We start from the raw sequence: 25,730 nt of genomic DNA on the forward strand, positions 1-25,730 counted from the left end.
AAATCGTGTTTGTTTGAGGCGCTTTGTGTGCTCGTCAATCTCGCGTCGTCACACTGGTGGAAGTGCCGGGTACGTCTTCATGCTTGGCACCCCTTCGCGGACCCGACATTCAAGCCCGGAATCACTACCACCCGTCGACACACCAGTCCACCATTCCAACCGCCGTCTGCGAGGCCCAGCTCCCGAGCTCAATCCCTTTCCAGAAACTGCCAGCGATCGCTTGCCTCCTTCAACCACCATGGCCACTGCAGCTACATCGCACATGACACTTCAGAATCCCATGATTCCTGACTGCTTTCATGGTGAGACCTATGAAGATGCACAAGACTGGCTGGACCATTTCGAACGCTGCGCGAAGTACAACCAGTGGGCCACCCCAGAAGACAAGCTCGCGAATGTGTACTTCTACCTGAAAGACAATGCCCAGACGTGATACATCAACAGGGAAAGAAGCATGGCTACGTGGGACGACTTCCGCAACCAGCTGATTGACACCTTTAGTAGTTTTGACAGAAAGGAAAATGCGCAACGTCTCTTGGAAGCTCGAATTCAAAAACCAAACGAGAGCGTCGCTATGTTCGCCGAGGACATGACCCGTCAGTCAGTCAGTCAGTCAATGAACTTTATTTACAAATTGTCCTGAGGAGCCGATTCCCCTCAAGAGGGAGGGTCGGCTGCGGGCCGCACCCACGTGGGGACAAGAAGAGCGAGCCTCTCCACCAAATTGCGGGCCCTCTGGACAGCCCGGATTTGGACCTCTCGGTCCGAGCTGGTAATTGCCGTCCTCCAGGCAGCTTCTGTGCTGAGAGGCTCGCCATCGCGCAGCGCCGCGCATTGCCAGAGCATGTGGGGTAACGTGCAACGTCTCTCTTCGCAATGAGGGCATTGCGGCTTTATGCTGTCGATAAACTTGCTGTACACTAAAGGCGACGGGTAAGTACCCGTTTGCAGCATTCTTAAAGTGACTGACTGGGCCCTAGAGAGTTGCGGGTGCGGGAGCGGAAAGCTACGCCTGGCCAATTGATAATTTTTGCAAATTTCGTTAAAGGTGAGGAGCGTATGAAGCTGCCGGATGCCATCCCCAAAATTAGATGCCGATTGCCCGTCACGGTGGGACAGTTCGCGTGCTCGGGCATGGGCAAGCTCATTGGCATTGGGAATAACAGGGTGGACATCCTTGCCCATGAGGGCAGGAAACCAGGTGATGTGGCCGTCGATTTCCGTGCAATGTGGTCTTTTGGTAAGAAGATGGGCCGCCTGCTCACAGACTGATGCGGTCATGAACGCTCGTGCAGCAGCTCGAGAATCAGTGAAAATGCGCGTGCGCATGGGAATCGCCACGGCCATTGCTATAGCAGCCTGCTCTGCCCTAGCCGGCGTGGTATCTCGAAGAGATGCTGCTGTGAGGATTTTACCGTGAAGGTCAGTGACCACAGCCACAAAACAAAATTGGATGTGCCGGGATACTGTGCTGCGTCAACGAACGCCACAAGTTATGGGGTGGCAGCGGCGGAACTGAGGAGTGACCTAGCCCTAGCGGCCCGGCGGCCGACATTGTAGAGAGGGTGAACATTTCTAGGAATTTGTGAGACCGTAATCTGCTCCCTCAATTTGGGTGGAAGCTGTATCTTTTTGTCTGCTACCATAGTTGGTAGCATGGTTGGGAAAGAAGCCACAGCTATTGAACGGGCCCTACAGCAACGGTACCGCCAGCAGAACCCGGTCAACGTTTGAGCGAGTAGCCCTGTCACGACTGCGGCGAGCCTCTGCGACAACGACAGGCCTCTGCGGGAAGTCATCCGGGAGATTTTGAGGAAGGAGCTTCGGCAGCCTGGTTTGATTCCAGCAACTGAACCGACGCCGGCATTGTCTTTTGTCGCTGATGTTGTCCGGGATGAGGTCCACCATGCTCTTTCTTCATCCGGCTATACTGGTGTGCGACGACATTTTACTTATGCTGATGCAGTCCGACGCCCCGTCGTCGCTCCTTCAGCACAGCAGACCCCAATTACTGGACCACCACCAACCCTGCAAACACAGCCACTGTCAGCACCGACCGCTTTCGCAACCTCACCGATTCCTCCGACAAGACGAATGCTGTATAACCAACATGCCCCACAACGTAGCCCCACAACGTGGCCCAATAGTGAGTCTCCACTTACCTACTAGCGTCGGAAAACCGATTTGTGGCGTACCGCTGACCGTCGACCGGTATGCTTTCATTGTGGCGAAGCTGGGCACGTCTACAGAGTTTGCCGTTATCGCGACGCTCAGTACTCGAGATTTCCTCGCTACCCTGATTACATTGCGTACGACGATCAACGCATGTACAACTACGCCCATGTGAACACACCGCCGCAGAATCCAGTAATGCCCAGATCACGTTCTCCATCTCCTGCGCGGCCCAGTTCACCTAATGGTCGCAGCTTTGCCGACGTCACCAGGGGCAGGTCCCCTAGCCCGCGACGGGGAAACTAGACACAGCGACCTTGGGGGGTGGGGTTGCCAATATTCGAAATTCCAAACAGCCCCCATTGCAGACAAGTGACAGCTTGAAGCCATCGATACCGAAGAAGACGACAGCAACGACTAATTCGACGAATGAGACAACTGCCGACGTAACCGACGTTATCAGCGCTGACCTCGTCGTTCACATTGACGGCCACCAAGTGACGGCACTTGTGGACACTGGCTCCCACTTTTCTATAATAAGCCTACAGCTAGCTGAAAGACTAAGGAAGGTGAAAATGCCATGGCAGGGACCCAATATAAGAACTGCAGGAGGTCAGTTGATGACACCGGTTGGAAAGTGCACGGCCCGACTCTTCATTGCTGATTCCACCTTTGTCGCCACCCTCGTCATTCTCCACGAGTGCTGTAAACAGCTCATATTGGGAATGGATTTCTTGCGCGAATACGGGGCTGTGATTGACATCCGTGACAGAAGCGTAACGTTCATTGTAAGCTCGGAGACTGCTACAGATGAGGAACACCAGCCACCTCGCTTCCGTATTGCCGATGACGACGTCATACTGCCGCCACGAAGTTGTTCTCTCGTATCCGTGCACTGTGACAAATTACAAAATGGTACTGGCATCGCTGAACACATCAAGGAGCTCGCATTCACTAGCGGCATTCCTGTTGCCAGGGCTATCATCACTGTTATTGACGGATGCGCTGAACTGCTATTGACAAATTTCAGCAGAGAACGCCGACACATAGTTAAAGGCACGGCTATTGCCTATTTTTACGAACTCTCGCAAACAGAAGATTGTCATTTAGTGGAGGAAGCAGCAGCATCTATTATCACTACACCGACACCTGTAGACGTTGGTCCAATGTTATCTCCCATTGAGCGAGACCGCCTTCTCACGCTGATCAACAAGTTCCACGGCTGCTTCTCATCCACATCAAGAGTTGGTCAAACGGCACTGACGAAACACCGCATCATCACGGATTCCGATGCCAGACCCATCCGGCAAAATCCTTATCGAGTCGCCCCAAAGGAGCGTGAGGTAATTCAAAAACAGGTGAAAACGATGCTAGAAGATGGCGTTATTCGGCCGTCTAACAGTCCTTGGGCATCACCTGTAGTATTCGTCAAAAAGAAGGACGGTAGCTTGCGTTTCTGCGTCGACTACCGTAAGCTTAATCAGATCACAAAGAAGGACGTCTACCCTCTGCCGCGTATTGATGATTCATTGGATAGACTACGAAACGCACGCTACTTTTCGTCTATGGACTTAAAAAGCGGCTACTGGCAAATTGAAGTGGATGAGAGAGATCGTGAGAAAACCGCCTTTGTTACGCCCGACGGACTTTATGAATTTCAGGTTCTTCCTTTCGGTTTGTGTTCGACGCCAGCAACATTCCAGCGTCTCATGGACACGGTTCTGTCGGGACTTAAATGGCAAACCTGCTTGGTGTACCTCGATGACGTGATTGTCTTTTCGGCGACTTTCGAGGAACACTTGAAGCAATACGCTTGGCCGGTCTTACTCTAAAACCAGAAAAGTGCCACTTCGGCTTCCACGAACTTCGATTCCTCGGTCACGTCGTGAGCAGCCAAGGAATCCGACCCGACCCGGATAAAATTGCCGCCGTGGCAAACTTCCCGACGCCATCAGACAAAAAATCAGTGCGACGTTTTTTTAGGACTCCGTGCCTATTACCGGTGGTTTATTGCTAATTTTTCGCGCATCGCATGGCCATTGACACCGCTTACTCGGGAAGATACCCCCTTCATATGGGGCGAAGACCAACAGCAGGCATTTCACGAGCTTCGTCAGCGAATGAAAACACCCCCCGTGCTGGCCCACTTCAATGAAGACGCGCCGATCATACTTCATACAGATGCTAGCAATGTGGGTCTTGGAGCAGTGCTCGTACAGTCAAAGAACAACAACGAAAACGTGATCGCCTATGCCAGCAGGACGCTGTCCCGAGCTGAAGCTAAGTACACTACGACGGAAAAAGAATGTCTTGCAATGATATGGGCAGTCCTGAAGTTTCGTCCTTATTTGTACGGCCGCCCATTCACCGTTATCAGCGATCACCACTCTCTCTGTTGGTTAGTCAACTTGAAGGATCCGTCTGGCCGCCTTGCACGATGGAGTCTTCGGCTCCAAGAATTTGACTTCACTGTTGCCTATAAGTCGGGAAAACGACACACCGATGCCGACTGTCTTTCTCGGTCTCCTGTTGAGATGGCATCCCAGGACAACGACGATGACGACACGGCCTTTCTCGGAATTGTGGACACTGCCACCTTTTCTCAACAGCAGCGTGGCGATGCTGGGCTGCTACCACTTATAAATTACCTACAAGGACGAGCGAATAGCGTTCCGAAGTTATTTGCGAGAGGGCTGCCGTCGTACTGCTTGCGAAATGACGTTCTTTATAAGAGGAACTTCTCACCCACCGGCAGCAGCTACTTGCTCGTCGTTCCTTCTTCGCTTCGCCGTGAGGTACTGCAAGCCTGTCACGACGAACCTACCGCTGGTCACTTGGGTTACGCAAGAACATTGGCGAGGATAAGGCAGAACTATTACTGGCCAAGACTTGCCGAAGTTGTCAAAACTTACGTGCAGGCATGTCTAGATTGCCAGCGCCGCAAGCCACCATCCATCAAACCAGCTGGCCTGTTGCAGTCTGTTCGAGTGCCGGCGACACCGTTTGCACAAATTGGCATGGATTTTCTGGGCCCCTTCCCAAAGTCTGCCACTGGAAACAGGTGGATAATCGTCGCCACGGATTACCTGACCCGATACGCGGAGACAGGTGCTCTGCCACGGGCAACGGCAGCTGAAGCGGCGCGATTTTTCATCGAAGCCATCGTCTTAAGACACGGTGCCCCCGCAATAGTCATCAACGACAGAGGTACTGCGTTCATGGCCGAGCTTTTGGACACCATTTTCCGACTAAGTGGTACAGCTCACAGGAAGACAACGGCGTATCATCCCCCGACCAACGGGCTTACCGAACGCCTCAACAAGACCCTGGCTGACATGATAAGTATGTACGTAGATGTAGAGCACAAGAACTGGCACATCATTTTGCCCTACGTCACGTTTGCGTACAACATGGCTCGTCAAGAGATCACTCGGAAGACACCCTTTAGTCTCCTTTACGGACGCGAGGTTACAACAACGTTAGACGTAATGCTCCCTCATGAAAATGATGGCAATGAGACAGACGCCGAAGAGTTTACCCAGCTAGCAGAAGAAGCCAGACAACTTGCCAGGTTGCGAATCACCAAACAGCAAGACGACGATGCCAAGTATTACAACCTCCGGCACAGACCCGTCATATACAACGTGGACGACAAAGTATGGGTCTGGACACCTGTTCGTCAGCGTGGGCTTTCCGAAAAGCTGTTGCGAAGATACTTCGGACCCTACAAGGTTCTGCGACGCATTAGTGACGTCAACTACGAGGTTGTTCCGGACGGCGTGCAGTGTTCAAAGCGGCGCAGACATTCACCAGAAATTGTCCACGTGCTTCGGATGAAGCCTTACTTTCAGTGACTAACTGTGCAGTTTTGGTTTCGCCTTGCTTCTCAAACGTTTAACATCGGGACGATGGTTTTTTAAAGGGGGAATAATGACGTGCGTATGTGCCAGTGGTGAGGACAACGAAGCAGCGCGAGTGTCTTTGGCCGAGGGCAAAAGACGAAGAAGTCGTTGCAGTCTGTTTCCGGCGATCGATAAATCGTATTTGTTTGAGGCGCTTTGTGTGCTCGTCAATCTCGCGTCGTCACAATACTTTATATTTATATTTTGATAGAGAAAAGTTGTATGACTCTTAACAGTTATAGTACTCGTGTACGTTCCTGTACGTATTTGCTTCGTCTTGGACCTTTCCAGCAGAAAAAAAGAAAAAAAGAACACACAATGAACTGCTTGTCTGATTGTAAAAAAATGGAACAAGGTTGCTCGTGGGTATAATTTGCACCCGTGAGATAGACATTAGAAGTCCTGTTAATCTCACGATTTAGTCTGTGCAGACCAGTGCAAATTTAAAGGCTGGTTTTCTTTCTTACCCAATAATGTTGAGAACTAAGAGAAAATGCCTGGGAAAACACAGGGGTGTTACTAGAAGTAATTGTAATGTAATTGTGAACAAAGAAAAGTGAACGAAAAGATGACTTTTCACCGGTGGTTAAATACAACCTACTTAGCTAGGCAAAATTCCTTTTTAAGCGAAAGCTTATTCGTTAATACCACTGAGGCTCGAGGGCTTTGCGGGAAAGAGGGGGCAACAGATGCGCAATACGAATGAGATAAAGAAAGAGATGAGAAACGTTTAATGACATTAAGAAGTAAGGACAGCTGCTTTCCTCAACAAAGGTGAGCATGGCCTTCTCCAGATGGCCACTCAATGTTCCCTGCGTTCCTCGATAAGCTGTCAACAAGGATAACTACGAAAAGCTGCCTAGCGCAACTGGCTGGCGATGGCATAGTGGCCATGTGAGCGAGATTTGTACAGGCGCGGAAAGACACTGCATGGTGTGTCAACACGAGTTTCGACAGTTAATTTTTCTATTTGGGGATAGAATTCTTAAACCGGTAATACAGCGCGTGAAAAAAATATCCAGTTCCACGCCATGCGAACCGTCGGACGGTGAAGCTGCAAGTGCGAGCGTAGACTGAGACAGCTTAGTGTGGGTTGGACCATCGTCACCTTCAGCACCATTGATCATCATCATGATCACCATAATCATAATTTAGTTTCACGTATTTCTCTATTCGCGCCCCCTTTGGTTCCGTGACCAGTTTATCAATAGACTGGCATGCTTACGAAACAGCCTCTGCTTAGAACAGCTCCTCTGTTTAAAAAAAAGCGTTGGGCAAGAAAATGCAGTCGTATTTTACAGCGTAGTTATCTCTGGTACTCGTAAAGGATGGCCTTGAAGTTAATGCATATTGCATCAGAACAGCTATCTTTGCAACTAGTGATGATCATTCTGCTCTACGCAAAACACAATGAAGACTCCAAAAACCTCTCGTGTGGTACCCATGCTTCGGTGTTTTACTCTGGGAGCACATAACTGGCCTCTCGACCTTTGTAGTTTAGGAGGTTGATTTGTCTCGACTACGTGTCTGACCCCTTGTTCATAACATGTTATAACAGACAAAAAGGCCTGGACTTGGGATACAGGAGCGTGGAAGACATTCAAGAAAAGACGAGACTGAAAGAAGGCACCACGCTTGCCAATTACCTGAAGGAAATCTTCGTCTTTACCAAGGTTGTAGTGTAAGTCTCGTTGTTAGACAATTTTATAGCGGGTTCATATATACTTTATTAGTTTTGAACTGCGGCAAAGCAGTGCCTGAGAGGTGCGCAGCTCGGAAGCGCTGTTGGTAATTTTCAGGATTACGCACCTGAACGAATGAATGAATGAATGATATGAGTTGTTATATATATATATATATATATATATATATATATATATATATATATATATATATATATATATATATATATATATATATATATATATATATATATATATATATATATATATATATATATAAGGGAAAGAAGTGTGTACCTAAGGGCTCGTTTCTTCGTGTTTTAACACAATATTAATGAGATACAACAGACAGTAATGCCAAGGAATGTACAGGGGAAGTTATTAGAACCAATGGAATGTAAATAAAAAGAAAGAAAAGTGGCTGGTTATTTTTTCATCCACTTTTCTTTCTTCTTATTTACATTCCATTGGTTCTATTAACTTCCCCTGTACACTCCTTGGCATTACTGTCTGTTGTATCTCATATATATATATATATATATATATATATATATATATATATATATATCTTAACATGTTCACTACAACAATGTTGACTATTGCTATTGCTGTACAGCGTTGGCTGTAAGCAGCTAACGATGGCTGGCGTCTGGTACTGTAAGCAACCTTGATTACACTGGCAAATATCGGCCATTGTTCACATATGTCAGCCAAATGATGGCTAATATATCATGAATCCTCGGTTACGTCAACATTGCCGTCATTAAATACCAACGAAGTGGTGTGCTGTGGTGTGATGTAGAAAGACAACCATATGAGTGAGCTTCGCATGAATTTATTAGCTTCGTGAGCTTCACCACTAGGGCATCCATCCGTGTCGTAAAGGCCTGACCAGACGTACGCACTGCAGCGCGTCACCGCTTGTCTTTCTGGCGCGGCTACACGAAGCTGCACGCCCTTCTCTCTTTCCAAACTGAAATGGCGTGGCGCTGCGTCAAAACGCTATGCGCTGTCGTGCTGCAACGCGTACGTGTTTGCAAGCGTTAAAGGGACACTAAAGGCAACTATTAAGTCGGCGTTGATTGTTGAAATAGCGGTCCAGAAACATCGTAGTGCTACTTTTGTGCCAAGGAATGGCCTATTTTGAATAAAGTCACGTTGTAGTGGTTCGCGTTGGGTTAGCGCACTTCAAATTACCTGCTTCAAGAAGCAGACCGACCGGATCGTTTCACGTCACTGTTGCCGTGAACAAGGTTGCCCGGCTTTACTGCACTAGTGGCAGCAGACCGAAAGCACCGGGAGCCACAGCAGCAACGAAGGCCATTGATCAATTTCCCGCCATTGGCTCCGAGATTACAGACGTGTTTTGGTTCAACTGTGCCCCGCTGGATGGCACCACCTGTCTAGTGTAAGTCCGCGAAAATTGAATTATGGAACCACTCGCGTTATTCCTCATAGTAACGTCCAGCGGTTCTTTTTTTATAAATCTAACAGAAACGGACAAGCAGCATTTTATTGCATCTCTTGTTGCACAGAAGGTTCTTTATTTAGTGCAGCTAGATCGATTACTACTGATTAATTGTACGCGGTCCACCTGATGTCACCAGGATAATTTTGAGAATGTCTTACTGCGGTGCATGTGTTATGTGCATTTACCTATGTATTTATTTATTTATTTAGAAAATACTGCAGGCTAAGAATAGCCAAGGCAGGAGTGGGGGCGGTACAGTATGAGAATGTGACCAAATAAAGCAACAATACAGGAGGCACAAACTAACAGGTAAATATATACAACACATTATGGTACAAGATCTGGGTTACTTCAAAAAAACATTCAATACACCTGAACACGTTTCCAGATTCAAAAATGTGATGTGGTAGTTAGTTCCATTCTGTTGATGTGCGAGGAATAAAAGAGTATTTGAAATTGTTAGTTCGAGGAAATATAGGAGTGAATTTACCTTGATCTCTCGGTAAGTAAGGCACTGTTGTTGATAATATTGTCGTTTTGGATGCCATACGTTGAGCTTTCACTCTGATGTAAATTTTTATTTGACTTTAGTCTCCCTTTAACATCTGCTTTTACACCAGAAACTCGTTTCAGCGACGAAGCGGGCCTTAAGAACTGCTTTAGAACCAGGCACTCGTTTCCGCGATGCAGCGGTGACCGGGACGCCATGGAGCGAGTGGCGTACGAGGAGGCCGTCGACCAGGCGGCGGAAGGCGTGCTGTACAGCGAGATGTTGTTGTGCCCTCAACCGCTCGCCTCCTCGAACGTCGCACAACGGTGGCAAGGGATGCCGGAAAGCATGGTCAGCGTCAGAGATGTGCTGGACGCAGCGCTGAGAGGACTGCGCAAGGCGGAACTGGAGACGGGCGCCAAGTTCAGGATCGTTCTGTCTTGCGCTCGTGGAAGGCCCGGTCAGTGCCCGCGGTAGATGTCACTGAAAAAGTAATAATAATACCTGACGTTTAACGGCCCCCCTCAAAAAAATTGCCCGCAGCTTCCCTCGGGGGAACAATGAGGAGGATGCGGAGCATATAATTGGTTAACGGGGTGTTAAAGTGCGACTTACTTGGGTCGATGGCTAAATTGGTTAACGTGGTTGTGAAATGGGGTGTTAAATTGCGACTTACTTGGGTCGATGGCTAAATCGGTTAACGTGGTTGTAGGAGGGGGTGTTAAATGAGTGAACACGTACACACGTATGCGAAAGGGCGGCGCTGGTCGAAGGGACGTCGATCATTGTGTTTGTGGATTCGTTGGAATTCATTTCACCGCGACCTTGGACGTCGACGCGCCGTACAAACCAACCGACGAGCGGCAACTGAGCGAGCGAGCGCCGACCTTGAGTTTATATACAGCGCGACGGCGCATGCACTGTCAGCTGTCGAATGTTCGAGAAGGGGGAGAAGCGCAACGGCGCATGCGCGCGCGTCAGCTGCCGATGTTCTCGAAGCGCGACGGCGCATGCACGCGCGTCAGCTGCCGATGTTCTCGAAGCGTGACGGCGCATGCGCGCTACATTATACAGCTAGCGAATGTTCGTGAAGAGGAGAAGCGCACGCGGTGTGTAGAGGAGGAAGGGTGCACAGATGGTGGAGGAGTGAAGCGCGCGCGGTGTGTAGAGGAGGAAGGGATGCACAGATGGTGGAAGAAGGAGGAGGAAGCTTGCGGACGGCGCCGCACTACAAGCCTCGAGTATTAGATGCTCCGCATCTAAAAAAACAGCGTATGATTATGAGAAACGCCGTAGTGGAAAGCGCCGGAAATTCAGACTACATGGTGTTCTTCAACGTGTACCTAGATAAATGTACACGGGCCTCAAATATTTTCATCTCCTTCTAAAATACAGCCGCCACGGCCGGGATTCCATCCCGCGACCTTTGGGTCAGTGGTCGAGCACCATAATCACTAGACCACCGTGGCGGGGCTCACTGAAAGAGTGCATTGCTTTAGCCACTGTATGTGCTCGCTTCACAACAGCAGCCTAGCTAGACATTTTAACAGCTAAGCTATTGAAGCTCGGTGTAACGCCGCTGATGCAAGAGCTCGGCGAGCATGCGCGACAGAAAGCGGGTAGGTGCCAAGAGGCTGCAAGCCACGCATGGCGCACACCATGCCGTTGGTCCAGCTAAACTCTTCTAACGCCGTAGTATAGACTGCCGTGGTATAGACTGTGAGTGCGGCGGAAAAGGGAAGTAAGGGTGAGGAAGAAGGATAGGATGAGGGGAGATGGTAAAGCATGTCATAGCCTTGTATACACTCAACCTTTAATCGTTTTCTGGCTGAAGGCTGGCTATGTCCAGGAAATAAAGCGAAAAGTGTCCGGTCTCCTGGCTATATCCAGCACTTTATGCGGGTGCTGATTAAAATTTTAGTGTAGAGATGTTGATCCGTTAAGCGAAGATGAGGAGGGGGGATTTAAGGGCGAGGAGGAGCGAGAAAAAAAAAGGTTGATTGGTTACGCGATGTAGCCATGCAACGTGTAACCTAAAAATTAGTGGGACGAAGAAGTGAGAGTGAGGAGGGATGTGAGGATAAGGAGAAAGGATAGGAAGAGAAAAGCGAATATACAAAGAAGAGAGGAAAGAACAACTTAATCTACGTTTGTTAGGCGGTGGCGTTTGCTTGCCAGTTTCAGTGGCCAGCTCCACCGTCCACTCAGATTTCGCTGATGCGGAACATTCTTTCGGCGCAGGGAAGAAAACATTGTGGTTTCGCGCCAACTCCGCCTTCAAGCGGCAACGCGCAAGTGAGGAGCACCTAGTGGCATGGCTATGCATGGTTCTATACGCGTTTACTTTAAAAAGCGAAAATGGTTATTATTGAGAAAAGACAAGGTGTAGCCATCTTCTACAGTCGACCGTTCTTGTGGCGTTCAGCGCCATTAAGAAGGGACTAGTTCTTCCGCACCAATACACGCGTATCGACGACATGAATGTTAATTATGGGGTGAAACAGTGTGCATCAGATAATGAATCATGGCCTTCTGTTTTGTTCCGGCGAACTGCTATTTATTTTCTTGTTATTAACTTGTTTTTCTGTAATATCCTTTGATTGATGGTTAAACGTTGGTGTTTTTACGGTGTTGTGGTCCTTTATTTTGTTTCTTCTGATTATTAGCTTTTCGATGACCTTTTGGTTGTTCACAGCGGTTTCTGCTTAAACATCGGCTGTAGACGCCGGGCAGGGGTTTGTGGACAGATGGACATTTTGCTGTCCTGAGATGTTTCGGCCCTAATTAAAGTACACTGGATGGTAGAACTTGAAACTGTGCGAAGCGGGTAGCCGTGTCTGAGGAAAATAACGAGGCTTTCACTCTGAAATAGGTAAGGGGTGATCTTTAAGAGTCGTTGCTATATCACGCTGCCAGGGATGGCGACGGGTGTTGGGTCCTCCCTTCGTCAGGGGATGAGTTTTACTTGACTCCTGTAGGACGAATGATGCCGCATTCTCGCCTTCAAGTTTATCGTTACGGCTGTTTACTCATCCCGATCCGTTTATCGTCTCTCGTGTGCACTTCGTTCACGCCGACAAAACTGCTCCCGGAGAATCCGCTGGTAGGACAGTTGGTACATGTATTGATATATACTTGGTATATGCAACGCAAAAGAACGATGGGAAATGGAAGACGTAGAAACGACATAGACTGGCGCTCACTTGTAAAGACATTGGGAATTCAGTGCAAGTTCATGCCAGTGCCAACTCGTGCCGTTGATGTGTCTTCATTTTAGGGGCGAAGCTCCTTAAGACCTCACGATGTCCGCCGTCTCCCGTCTGTACGTAACACCATGTAACCTTCAACTTATAAGCAACAGAGGGCGCTGTGGTTAATTGTAGATGTGATGGCGCTGCTGTCAACGCGATATATATATATATATATATATATATATATATATATATATATATATATATATATATATATATATATATATATATATATATATATATATATATATATATATATATATATATGTAAGCGGATGCAAAGCGGCGACAACAAAGTTCTACACCACAGACTAGGGCTAAAGAAGCAAAGGTTAAGCGGGAAAAACGCCAAGCTGACGCGCAGTTGAGACAACTTGAAACGGATGCAAGCTGGCAATACCGACAAGAAAATTCTACACCAGAGACGATAGCTAATGAAGCTGTGATTATGAAGTCAAAACGTAAGCCGGAACCTCATATCAGCTATAAAGAAGAATCACCGCTGTATCACAATTGGTCTCAGCACTATCTCTTTCAATAAAAAATATATAAGTATCACAACCACAATCAGTTTCAGTACTATCTCAACTTTAATCACAATAATCACCTCCGAAAGCTTCGCCCCATAATTATCTTCAAGCACCTTGAAATGCAGTGATTTTTTTCTTCCATTCTCTTGAGCTGCACATATACAGTATATGGGGGAAAGTTTTCTGTCTCTAGTGGGCCTCGGTTGTACAGTGGATTGGGTGCTCGGCCGCTGATCCGATGGTTCTGGGTTTGATCCTGGCTGCGGCGGTCGCATTTCGATGGAATCGAAACAGCAGAGACCCGTCCTCTGTGCGATATTAGTGCACGGTTAAGAACAACAGATGTTCGAAATTTTCGCAGCCCCCCACTATCGTCTCTCATAACCACATGGTGGTTTTGGGACGTTAAACACCACATATAATAATAATAAATTATTATTACATTATGTCTCGCCGCAGACTGGGCACCAGAGACTCTGGAGCTCTGCCGTGAGTACCGCGACCGAGGCGTGGTCGGCATCGACGTCTGCGGCGTGGTCGGTCCCGAAGAGGCACAGTCAATGCAAGTAGGCCTGGACGCTAGGGAGTACGGTGAAGAGTTCACGGATCCCCGGATCATCGACACTTTCCAGGTGGGTTCACTGTCCAACACATGGTTACCAAGAGGCAGAAGGAATTCGGTATCGCGGAAAAAAATTCTGGTTGCAGAGACGGTGGTATCTTTCTCGCATACAGTTTCGAACCATGCACACACAGAAAAAAGACTTGCTTGCATTCTTTCTTGTCCCTTGATTTTTGGCTTCTACTTACTACGTGGTATTGTCCATAATATAAGTGGTTAATATAATTGAGTAGAATAAACTTTATAGGACCGATTGTTGGTCCCGGCGCTAGGCTGCCATGGGGAGCCGCCGGTCGAGGAACATCTCATAGAAGAATGAGGAATAAATTTGTCACCTCATATAAAAACGAAATTTGAAGAGGGACTAGTTTTCAAGATCGAGCTGCTTCAAAGAATAAGCAAAACTCGTCGTTTTATTTGTGATGGTAACTAATGACAAGCATGGACATATATTCAGCGACTCCAGGGCAGCCATCCGCGCCTTCAGTGTTGTAAAGAAGCCCATTACATACTGAAGGGCCAAAAGCGTCACCACCCGCACTCTCACGTGGTTCCCCGCTCACATGAGATCCGTCAGGGGAGGCCTTACAAACCTGAACGAGCTGACCCACTCCAAGGCACGAGGTCTCGCTTTCCGTGACCACGGAGAACTCCCCCGCCCGCCTGAAGTTGTGGAGAACAGAGATGAGCTGACCACTTTTAATGAAATTATACAGCACTTTTATCTTGGCAGGAGAGACTTTCCCCTTCCAAACAATAGGTTAAATCGAGTGCAGGCTTTGACTCTCAGGCTACTCCAAGACGGGTTCATATCCCAGCCTGGCTTTATTGCACAAAATGTATCCCGACATTTGTCCTAACAGCTCTTGCAGGCACTGAAACGAATTAGATAGCCTAGAACACATGCTCTGGCGTTGCCCCTCGTCGCGGGGCGCGGACCATTCCAATAAAAAAAGTTGCTATCTGCTCTCAAGAGCCCTGATGTCGGGGATCAACTGTGGGCTGTCCAGAGGGTCCACGGCGCGCCGGTCGGGCTTGGCCTGACAGTCCCAGCGTGGGAACGGCCCCCTGCGCTTTCAGTCGTGCACCTCAGAACTTCCAATAAAGTTTCGCATCCATGCATGGTTCAGACACATGTATGTCTGATGAAGTCGGACTTCCAAAGGAAGTTGCGCATAAAAAAGAAAGCAGTCACGTAGTCCGTTGACACGTATAGAAACCCACGCGGTTCTCGGAAGGCTATGCCAGTGCCGTTCGCTTGTAACAGTCTAGCTTCAGATGCGAAGCAGCTTATGAATGACGCTTGCCCTCTATTGTGCCGTATCTGCCACTCACGATAACGATGATTACGAACAACAAGCGCGTTCTTGACCGCACATTTTTTTGCCATCACAGCACATGCAAGGTATTGTGATGACAAAAGTTACAGACAGACAGACAGACAGACAGACAGACGGACGGACGGACGCGCGGGCAGGTTGTCGGACGGACGGACGGACGGACGCGCGGGCAGGTTGTCGGACGGACGCGCGGGCAGGTTGTCGGACGGACGGACGCGCGGGCAAGTTGTCAGACAGACGGACGGACGCGCGGGCAGGTTGTCGGACAGCCGGACGGACGCGCGGGCAGGTTGTCGGACAGCCGGACGGACGGCGGGCAGGTTGTCGGACAGACGGACGGACGCGCGGGCAGGTTGTCGGACAGACGGATGGACGCGCGCGCAGGTTGTCGGACAGACGGACGGACGCGCGGGCAGGTTGTCGGACAGACGGACGGACGCGCGGGCAGGTTGTCGGACAGACAGACGGACGGGCGGACGAAGAGACGGACGGGTGGGCAGGTTGGCGGATTGACAGACGGACGGACGGCGGGCAGGTTGGCGAACAGACAGACGGATGGACGGACGGGTAGGTGTGCGGACAGACATAGACAGACGGATGGATGGACGGGTAGGTGGGCGGACAGACAGACGGATGGATGGACGGGTAGGTGGGCGGACAGACAGACAGACAGACAGACAGACAGACAGACAGACAGGCAGACAGACAGACAGACAGACAGACAGACAGACCGACAGACGGATGGATGGACGGGTTGGTGGGTGGACAGGTGGGCAGTCAAACTCTTCGCCCCACTCATCATCATTCACACAACGATGGATGCTAACGCCAGTGGAGTTTCGTTTCTGCAGTGTCATGACGAGAGACTAAAACGCTGCCTCTGAAACACATCGCCACGTCTGCACAGCAGTGTAACCGCGAGCGTGCAAAAGTCGTGTATAGCTTGTCAATATATGTTCGCGTTATCGTTTTGTTAAAATATTTGAGCTGCGTACTGTGTATCAGTCACTTCGAACATTAAATTGTTGGTCAATGCGGTTCACTAGACGTAAAAAGAAATGAACTGTCGTTGTGGTCAGTGACATTGCGATGGTTGCGCCATGAAGCTTGATGCTGATGAGGGATTCGAAGTGGCTCCGAGCAAACCTACGTGTGCAGAGGTTGTGTTTATACTCTTGTACAGCGTGTGATACAATCGGTATCTCTTATCCAGACTTTCATTGGGTCACGGGACGGCTTTCAGCTCTCCCATAGTAGAGTACCCAGTACTCTAAACCGTTACCCATTTTTTCTAAATATACTCTTGAACGTTCACCCCTTGTACTGAACACGTCATCGACCACTTTTATCTAAATATAATTCGCGAAAATTCAGGGGTAGCTGACTGCACTGAAAGTCACTTTGCGCCCTCAGAGCGATTCTTATACAATGACTCCCTATAATTTCGATTCGTCTGGCTGGCTCATCGAAACTCTTTTGACTCGACGCAGCGTGCTGTTTCTTACGGCGTACACCGGACCGTTCACGCGGCTGAGGCGGGGCCTCCGGCCACTCTGCTGCGGGCCGTTCGGGAACTTCACGCAGAACGCATCGGTCACGGTTACCGGGCGGTCGCTGAAGGAGGCGACGCCTATCGGCAAGCGTTGGCCGCCGGGGTCCACTTCGAGTGCTGCCCTACCAGCAGCTACCTTACTGGCAGCGTGGATCGCAACGCAGCAGAACACCCCATAGTGAGGTATAATACCTTGTAACACACCCACTCGTGCCTGTCCCAGAAGCACCCGCGCTTAAATGTTCATACATGCATTTGAAAAAAAAAAACACTGATTCGGAAAGGCAGGCCAGTTGCTTTGGCCGCATCCAGAAACGTTTTGCGCACACAACATCAAAACGTAAACTACTGGTTCAAAAGGACAGACAATCAACTCAGCTGTATTCAATAAGAAAACACAATATACTATAGTTACACGACCTCATGCGCAGTGATCATGATATGCGGTAACGACTATCTATTGTTTTAATATTAAAAAAAGGTCAGCGTATAGTCTGTGCTGGCACGTGTGAATCTGTAGTTTGCGTTTTAGTGTTATGTGTGCGAAAAGTTCTAGTACGAAATAAACGCTTGATTTCTAGAGTGGTTCTAGATGTTGGTTGCATGTTCTGCACCACTTTTGGTTCCCAAGTGCGCACCGAGGGAAAATCGGTTTCATAGTTATAAGCCAAAACATTTGTTCTGCTGTACAGTGTCAATTTTTATGAAAGGGAACTCGGGAGCGCGTGGCTTGCGCGCTTCGGCGGCTGCTGGCAGCGCGTTCAAGTGGGAGCGATAGCAACCACCGTCTCTTTTCGCGTCATTTCGTGGTGAGAAAACAACCATTCGTTACTGCTCTGGAACCAGCGGCAAGATTGTGACCTCGTTCTCCTTCAAGGTGATTACACGAGAGCCGGTAATCGCTTTGAAGGTGGGGTTGCAGTTTTGCCGTTATGTATCAGCAACGAATGGTTGTTTTTCTCGCCACGAGATGACGCGAAAAGAGAGTATGGTTACTATCGCTCCCGCTTGAACGCGCTGCCAGCAGCCGCTGGAGCACGCAGGCTACTCGTCGCCGTGTTCCCTTTCATAAAAACTGACACTTTACATCGTAAAGGCGAAAGCCACAGATGCTTTATCAAACACGACAAACGACCGTCGTTGCCGTCGGCGTTAACACGAGCGGTGCAAAAAACATCATCGTGTAGTGATGTCACCGCATGACGTTTTCATTACGACACATTTAAATTTATAACATCACCCAACCGTCATAGTGAAATCATGCTATGGCGTCGTCACATGACATCATCACTCGGAAACAGGGGAACCGCCCTGGGAGACAAGTGAGCCAGGGGAAAGAAGCTTGCAATACCTCTTGGTCTCGGAGTCAATGTAAAAACATGCTATGTGTTAGAAGAGAGAGTGATATTTTCACAGAAAGCTTTCGGGGGCAGGGGGATGAACGCAGTCGACTGAGCAGGAGACAAAAAAATGTGGCTTTCACTTCCAAGTCATCTGGTTGGGAAATAACAAATCGTGCTTGACGGGCTTTCGTTATGTTTGCGCGATGCTGCCGAGCCATGCGCTAGTCGCACAGCCGCAACGCACGTGCCGGCTCACCTGGCGCACCCAAGCGGAGGGTGAAAGAGCGTCGGCTTATTTGTGCCCCGCTTGCGTGCGGCAGGGGTCCCGGCACGTGCGTTGCGGCTGTGCGAATAGCGCGTGGAACGTCCCTAAGGGCCGTTCTACGCGCTTCCCGCACAGCCGCAACGCACGTGCCGGGACCTTTACCACACGCAAGCGGGGGACAGCCGATTGGCGACGCTGCAGAGGGTGAAAGAGCGTCGCCAATTCGCTTATTTGTCCCCTGCTTGCGTGCGGTAGTGGTCCCGGCACGTGCGTTGCGGCTGTGCGGGAAGCGCGTGGAACGGCCCTAAGGGCCTGACCGGACGTAGCCGCAACAGCCCACCAACTCGTTACCTTTTGACGCGGCGCCGCACCCTCTCTCTTTGAGGAGAGGGAGAGCATGGCTACGCCAAGTTTCGCGCCCTCTCTCTCCATCTGGGGAGGGTGCGGCTCCGCGTCAAAAAGCAACGCGCCGACGCACTGCGGCGGATACGTGTGGTCAGGCCTCAATGGCTCTTCCGGCATGCACAACGCTGGCGATTGTTACGCAACCTTTTTGTGCAGATATATTGCAAACACGGAAGACCCTTCGTAGTTGGCTTGCCCTCAAGAGTGCTTGCCTTAAGCAAGCACTAAATGAGCCGATACATTCAGGTCACCGCAACCGGAAAGTCACATGGTCACAGTGAAGTCACTCAATTTTGGTAATCTGTGACGTCACGTTGGCGTCACCAGGTAACGTCATTGCATGATGATTTGTTGCACATTTAGTGTTGGCCATGCCAACGGTTGCGTTTCGTGTTTGCCAAGATACTTATCAGGATTTCAGCATCGTTTGTGCGCAGAAAAAGCAAAGAGGCGTAGGAGGCGTGCGTCGGATTAAGCATACATGACGACAACTGCGCATGAAATATGCGCGCAATTATGGAGGTGTAGGGTTGAAGAGTGCGTGAGCTTGCCGTGATTTCTTCTTTATCACGTTCAGGCTAAAGCGCGACGGCGCAAGTTTCTCGCTGAACACCGACAACCCGGCGATCACGCACACAACACTGGACGACGAGTACCGGCTGGCGCTGAAGCTCGGACTCTCGCCCGAGGACATTCTGCGATGCGTGAGTGGGCCTTGTGTGTGGGCCTTTCGACCGTTGTAACCGAAAGCTTTCAGTCTTTCAACAGGATACAAAGGTGGACCGGTTGGTAGTATATAATTCTTCAGCGAACTAGGAGCGGGGGAACACACGCAAGAGGCACACAGCACCAGTGCTCGTGCTGGGTGCCTCTTCTTGGCCTCTTGTTTGTGTTCCCCCGCGCTCCCAGTTCGCTGAACGATAATTCACTTTTTTCACGCATGGTTATCTGTTCCTGAATCTGTCGGTTGAGTACGGCAAGTGACTTTTGCGTGGTTAGAAACACAGAGGGGGAAGCTGCTTGAAAGGAAAACGTTGCCAGTGTTGCAATTTTCATTGAATGGAATGAACATTTATTGAACAAAATATGGTCAAACAAAGACATGTGATAGACATCTAGAACCTTAGCAGAATGCTAGAACGGATCGATGCAACTTCAACATACACAAATTCGCATGATTGTATTGGCAGGTGACATTTAATGATCATTTACGATCATTTAATGACATGTTAAATCTTCATCTTCTTCGGTGCTTCATATTCAAGCAGAGCGCACGCACTAAAGGATCTTTCGTAGTTTTATGCTACAAACGAGTGAATGACTATTCGTTGCTCTCATCAATCGAGGTAATGCATTTCACATTACGAAGCAACAAATTTCGTACAAGATTCCCGGTACCTATCGCATGGTGGTCTCTAAGCCTTTTTTTTTTCGAACATTTGCTGTAACTTGAAATGCCCTTATAACTTTATGTAGTGAGCGAAAAAAATTATATCGCACTCGACCTCCATCGGAATTCTGTCGCGCTGCTGGTCGCAGGATTCTAAGTCCACACCCTCGTTCCAGACACGCCACGCGCTGTCGCCTCTGTGCTGTTTAGGCCAGGGCTCCTCTTGCTCGAATTCACCTCACTGCCAAGTGTGTGTTTCTATTCTGACTCTATCGTACACATACTATCACGGCCCTAGTGCCAATACACCCCAACGCCAATCACTCCGCTCTAACGTACTTACATAGGAGGCCTGGGTTGCGAATCTGGGCGAAACATCCTCCTCGGGGGCAATTCTTTCTAACCACATGCTAAACATCATTGGGGAGGGTCAGAGCTCAGACCCGAACTTGGGTTTTGAAAATAGTTTTTTTCCCTCTTGCTCGACGAACAAGCAGTTATAACGCTTTTTACTCCATTTCCTGGCAACTTCAGCAATGTTAAGTTAAACGAGCAGTGGCGGTGCCAGAAGAAAACTTCATCCCCCCCTCCCCAAAAAGGCGTGCGCAGGATTTTGTCCTCTTTAAAGTGGGCGAATATTCGAGTGCCCTCGCTCCCTATTATGTCAATGCATGGGGCTGACTTGGCGCCCCCCTCCATAGAATGCTTAAGTCTGGGGCTGCCTTTGCGCCCCCCCCCCCCTCTTAGTTACCTATGAGGTAACTAAGGCGTGCGTCTATGCCCCCCTCCACCCCCCCTTAAAAAAAATTTTGGCGCTGCCCCCGAACGCGAGCACGCCAGCCGACCTATTCCGTCACGTCCCCGCCGTTGCAATTGGGGTTAGTTCTTCCGAGAGTGCAACTGTTGCAGAGTTGTACAGAATTTACCGATGGCCGATATACCACGTACTCCGCAGTAATTTTCTTTTTCTTGATTGCATTTCGTTTCGTTTCGTGCCTCGCAGATCTGATGACGCTCCATGTGTGTTTGCATTCTGCTTGTCCACCAACAGAATCGCTCGGCCATATCCGCCAGTTTTCTACCCGACGTCGAGAAATGGGAACTGGAGCAAAAGTTCAACCGACTCATCTGTTCGGACTCGGCGAATGCTTAGGATGACATTCTTCGCTTGCTCTGTGCAATTAAAACAGTAATAAATTCACACGGAGTCAACGACCCCATAAGAAGCTATACGAAAGCAGTAATTGATAATCGCTGTGTTTTACGTGACAAAACCATGATATGACGGCGAGGTAAGTCTTAGTGGAGGGCTTCATCAATTATGACTGCTTGCGGTTCCTTAACGTGCATTCATATCGTACTGGACATGTGCCTCTAGCGGTTAAGAAGTTTACAGCCAACATGGAAGTCTGCAAATGTTACTTTCATGTTACATAGGTCACGTCCAGAGAAAGCTTCGGTTTGAAACGCAATGAATAATACACTGGGAGATTATTGTGCATGAGGGACTTTATACTAAGAAAGCCTGTTAATCTCGCGCAAAAGCCAGTAAACATGGTTTCTTTGTATTCATTTTGGTTCATAAGATTGCGCTGTGAAGGGCTGGATGGATGAAAAAAAACTTTATTTATAATCTGGCGATGTTGATTAAACCGGGCTTGGGAGCCGATCATCCTTCTCTGCCAGACGCTGCGCTGTGCTACTTTCGGTGACGGACCGCTACTATTCAGGAGACGCTTAGGCGGAACAATTTCCGGCCTATTTAGACCAAGCTAACCCCGGCTGTCGCAACAGCACTACCACCATCACTTCAATCATCTAGAAACATTTCCGCTAGCAATGCGTGTGTTAAGGCCGAGCTTGCCTAACGTGCTTTTCAATCACAAAGGTGTAATTATCACGAACGCGATTCGCCTTCAGTACACCAATTGGGTGAATTTTTTATGTGGACATAAATTTTAACAGCGTAGCTGCTGCAACCAGCCACAATTTGCACAGCCTATCGGGTATGATCCACTGCGCGGTCTGTCTTAAAAAAACTACCCTCTGGACCAAAATAAAAGTTTTCGTCGTCATCATAAAGGGGTGTGTGCCAGAGAAATTTCGCTAGTCCTATGACTCATCTCTACGAACGGGTAAGTGCTACTGTGAGCAGTCTGTAAGACCATGAACGGGTATGTGGTATGTGCCACAGAGATGAGGTAAATCGCACTACTTTTGCAAAGAAGAAGGCTGCAGGCTGAAGCATTTCTTAGCGAACTTCGGCGACTTTGAGCGTATCTATCTATCTATCTATCTATCTATCTATCTATCTATCTATCTATCTATCTATCTATCTATCTATCTATCTATCTATCTATCTATCTATCTATCTATCTATCTATCTATCTATCTATCTATCTATCTATCTATCTATCTATCTATCTATCTATCTATCTATCTATCTATCTATCTATCTATCTATCTATCTATCTATCTATCTATCTATCTATCTATCTATCTATCTATCTATCTATCTATATATCTATCTATATATCTCTATCTCTATCTATCTATCTATCTATCTATCTATCTCTATCTCTATCTCTATCTCTATCTCTATCTCTATCTCTATCTCTATCTATCTATCTATCTATCTATCTATCTATCTATCTATCTATCTGTCTGTCTGTCTGTCTGTCTGTCTGTCTGTCTGTCTGTCTGTCTGTCTGTCTGTCTGTCTGTCTGTCTGTCTGTCTGTCTGTCTGTCTGATCTCTAGCCGCCTACGACTTTTAGCTCTCCTGGCCGTTTCCATAATATCGATACCAAACTAAGTATGGCATAACATGATTGTATTACGAACACATTTGACTAGTCATAGCATGAAAATTATGACATGTATGTTATGAATGTCATAATTTACATTTCATAGTCCTGCAGCTCTTGCGGTGGTTTCGTTCCCGTGGCATGTAGAAAAACTTGTATGATATGGCATGATTGCATGGAGAATACAAGCGACAGACCCTAACAAGAAAATCATGACAGGCGCGTCATGTAACAACATGACTGCTTGCCACGCTCATGTTGCGCTCGCGGCCGTTACACTAGCGTCACATATACCAAATTTGGTATTACAGTATATACGTGAAATCCATAAATAAGGAAGGTATGTGACTGGTGCAAACATGGTAATGATGAGCTGCGTGTTATGCAACATGACTATATGCCACGCTCATGATGCACTGGCGGCCGTTTCACTAGCTTCACATATGCCGAATTCGGTATTACGTGACGCTAATGGATGATGAAGGTAAGTGACTGGTGCAAACATGGTAATCATGAGATGCGTTTCATGTGAGAACATGACTACATGCCACAGTCAAGGCACCAATACATATTGACGTGACGTGGTCCGCGCGCTCGCCAGCGTTCAATATGTCGCCTCCAAGGAGGATTAAAAAAATTGCTGGAGTGGAAATGATTGCGCAGAATTGAAGCCGTTCCTCTGGCAAGATGGCGGCTGTGGCGGCCATCTTACTAGGGGTATGATAAAGTATCGCCGTTCAGCGATTAAAAACGAAGCGTTTCCCTCGCACGCCCAACGAGTTTAATGTGGGAACATTTTCGGGCCACATAGTGCTCCAAGTGCGTCTTAAAGTTACTAGTTTTCCGTAGTGAGCCTCTGATTGGAGGCAAAGTTCTTTGAAGATTCAGTCATCCATACTTGTTTCTGTGTGTTATTTGGTCGGGAACAACTATCATTTAAATTAAAACTAACGTCGCATTTACCTAACGTATCAAAGCCACTTGATCTTTATGTGGGCACTATCAGAAAAGAGCATGTTTCCGCCATCTTGGCAGTGGCAATAGGTGGCTTCACTTCTGCTGGCAAGACATCGCAGGAGCTTCCACTCCCGCAATTTTCTTTAATCCTCCTTGGTCGCCTCACGCCGGCATTGCCACTGGTCCTGCCGTATACTCGCTGGCACGCGCCGCGCTGCGTTGCTTTGACGCATGCGCGTTTCAGCGCGTTCGGCGTCCCTCCATCACGAAAAAAGAGAGACGCAGTGTTGTCTGGGTAACGCATCGGCGCGAAATACAGTACGTCGCATTTCGCGCCGGTTGCCGTCGGGCCTCGCCGACGGACGCTTGTCGCACCTGGCGTCAGACTATAGAGTGCTCGCGTTTTTCTGACGTAGCGTCGCTGTGCCCATCGTGCGTAGGTGTCTGCGCTACATCGGAGTATATTGGGCTCTTCATGATGCACTCGCGGCCGTATTGCTAGCTCCACATACACCAAATTTGGTGTTACGTGACGTCAATGGATGATGAAATATATCACTGGTGCAAACATGATAATCCTGACAAGCGTGTCATGTAAGAACATGACAACATACCCCGCTCATAGCATACTCGCGGACGTTTCGCTAGCTCCACGTATACTAAATTTGGTATCACGTGACGTGAATAGATGGCGAAGGTGAATGACGCATCCAAACATGGTAATCATGACACGGAAGTGATGTACGGCATCATTTACCTCCACCTCGTAACGTTGTGCTGATTTTAAAGTTACATATCAACATTTCTCATTCGTGCTTCGCATATCATCGATTCTCACTGCACATGGGATCTGCCAATTTTTTTAGCTTTACCCTTCGATATGGAAGATAACCCGTCAAAAACCCGTCGCCCCTTCTCATGGCCTTCGAGATTAGCTGGTGGCGCGGAGGCTGAGCCCTAGTAAATGCGAAAATATCTGACAGTAGCCTCCGAGCAGCAGTCAATATTATGTCACTTGACGCGTAGGAAACTCTAGCGCAAGTGTCTATGGGAGCTGCAACGCACGACGCTTCAGCGAGCATTGGAATGATGGGTAGTACACACATTTGTCTAATCTTCGTACTTCTGGCCTGCTTTTGGCTCCGTGTGTGTTTGTGTGGCTTGGAGTTGTTTTCTCACGAAACAAAAATCAGTAAATGTTCAGCGGTTGCGCTTCACCACCTTATTATTTTAGACTTACCTTTCCAAATCGGGTTACGAAGTTCAAAAGTGTTGAATCTTTTTTTCAAAACAAAACCGAAACACTACAATAAACGAAGCCTCAAGTACGATTTGCCGCCCGCAAGTACGAAGACTAGGCAAATGTGTGTACTACCCATCATTCCATGGGCGCTGAGCAATCGCACTGACAGAGTCCCCTCTAGTTGATTTTAGGAAACTCTATGACTTGACGTAGCAGTACGAAAGCGAGCGCTCTTCCACGGCGTCCGGTCGCTATAGACGCGGCAGGAGGCATGACCTTAGAGATCGCGCGCTGGCAAGGGGCTCCCCA

The 25,730-nt window shown here is 48.5% G+C and overlaps 1 protein-coding gene across 3 annotated transcripts in view; it reads left to right on the forward strand.

The window, feature by feature from the left end:
* LOC119187260 (adenosine deaminase) overlaps positions 1–21,616 on the forward strand; it is a 41,180-nt gene extending 19,564 nt beyond the window's left edge. For 2 of the 3 annotated variants that reach the window (XM_075875384.1, XM_075875383.1), the window contains exons 3-8: positions 7,633–7,755; positions 9,918–10,177; positions 13,958–14,130; positions 16,951–17,195; positions 19,603–19,729; positions 21,467–21,616. In XM_075875384.1, coding sequence (XP_075731499.1) covers positions 7,633–7,755; positions 9,918–10,177; positions 13,958–14,130; positions 16,951–17,195; positions 19,603–19,729; positions 21,467–21,568 — 1,030 coding nt within the window. In that variant the 3' untranslated portion in view covers positions 21,569–21,616. Of the gene's footprint in view, positions 1–7,632; positions 7,756–9,917; positions 10,178–13,957; positions 14,131–16,950; positions 17,196–19,602; positions 19,730–21,418 lie in introns of all 3 variants that reach the window. The other variant, XM_075875385.1, reaches the window with a different exon arrangement.
* The last annotated feature ends 4,114 nt before the right edge of the window (positions 21,617–25,730 follow it).

This window comes from Rhipicephalus microplus, chromosome 10 (assembly GCF_043290135.1).
Source record: "Rhipicephalus microplus isolate Deutch F79 chromosome 10, USDA_Rmic, whole genome shotgun sequence".
Classification (NCBI taxonomy): domain Eukaryota; kingdom Metazoa; phylum Arthropoda; class Arachnida; order Ixodida; family Ixodidae; genus Rhipicephalus; species Rhipicephalus microplus.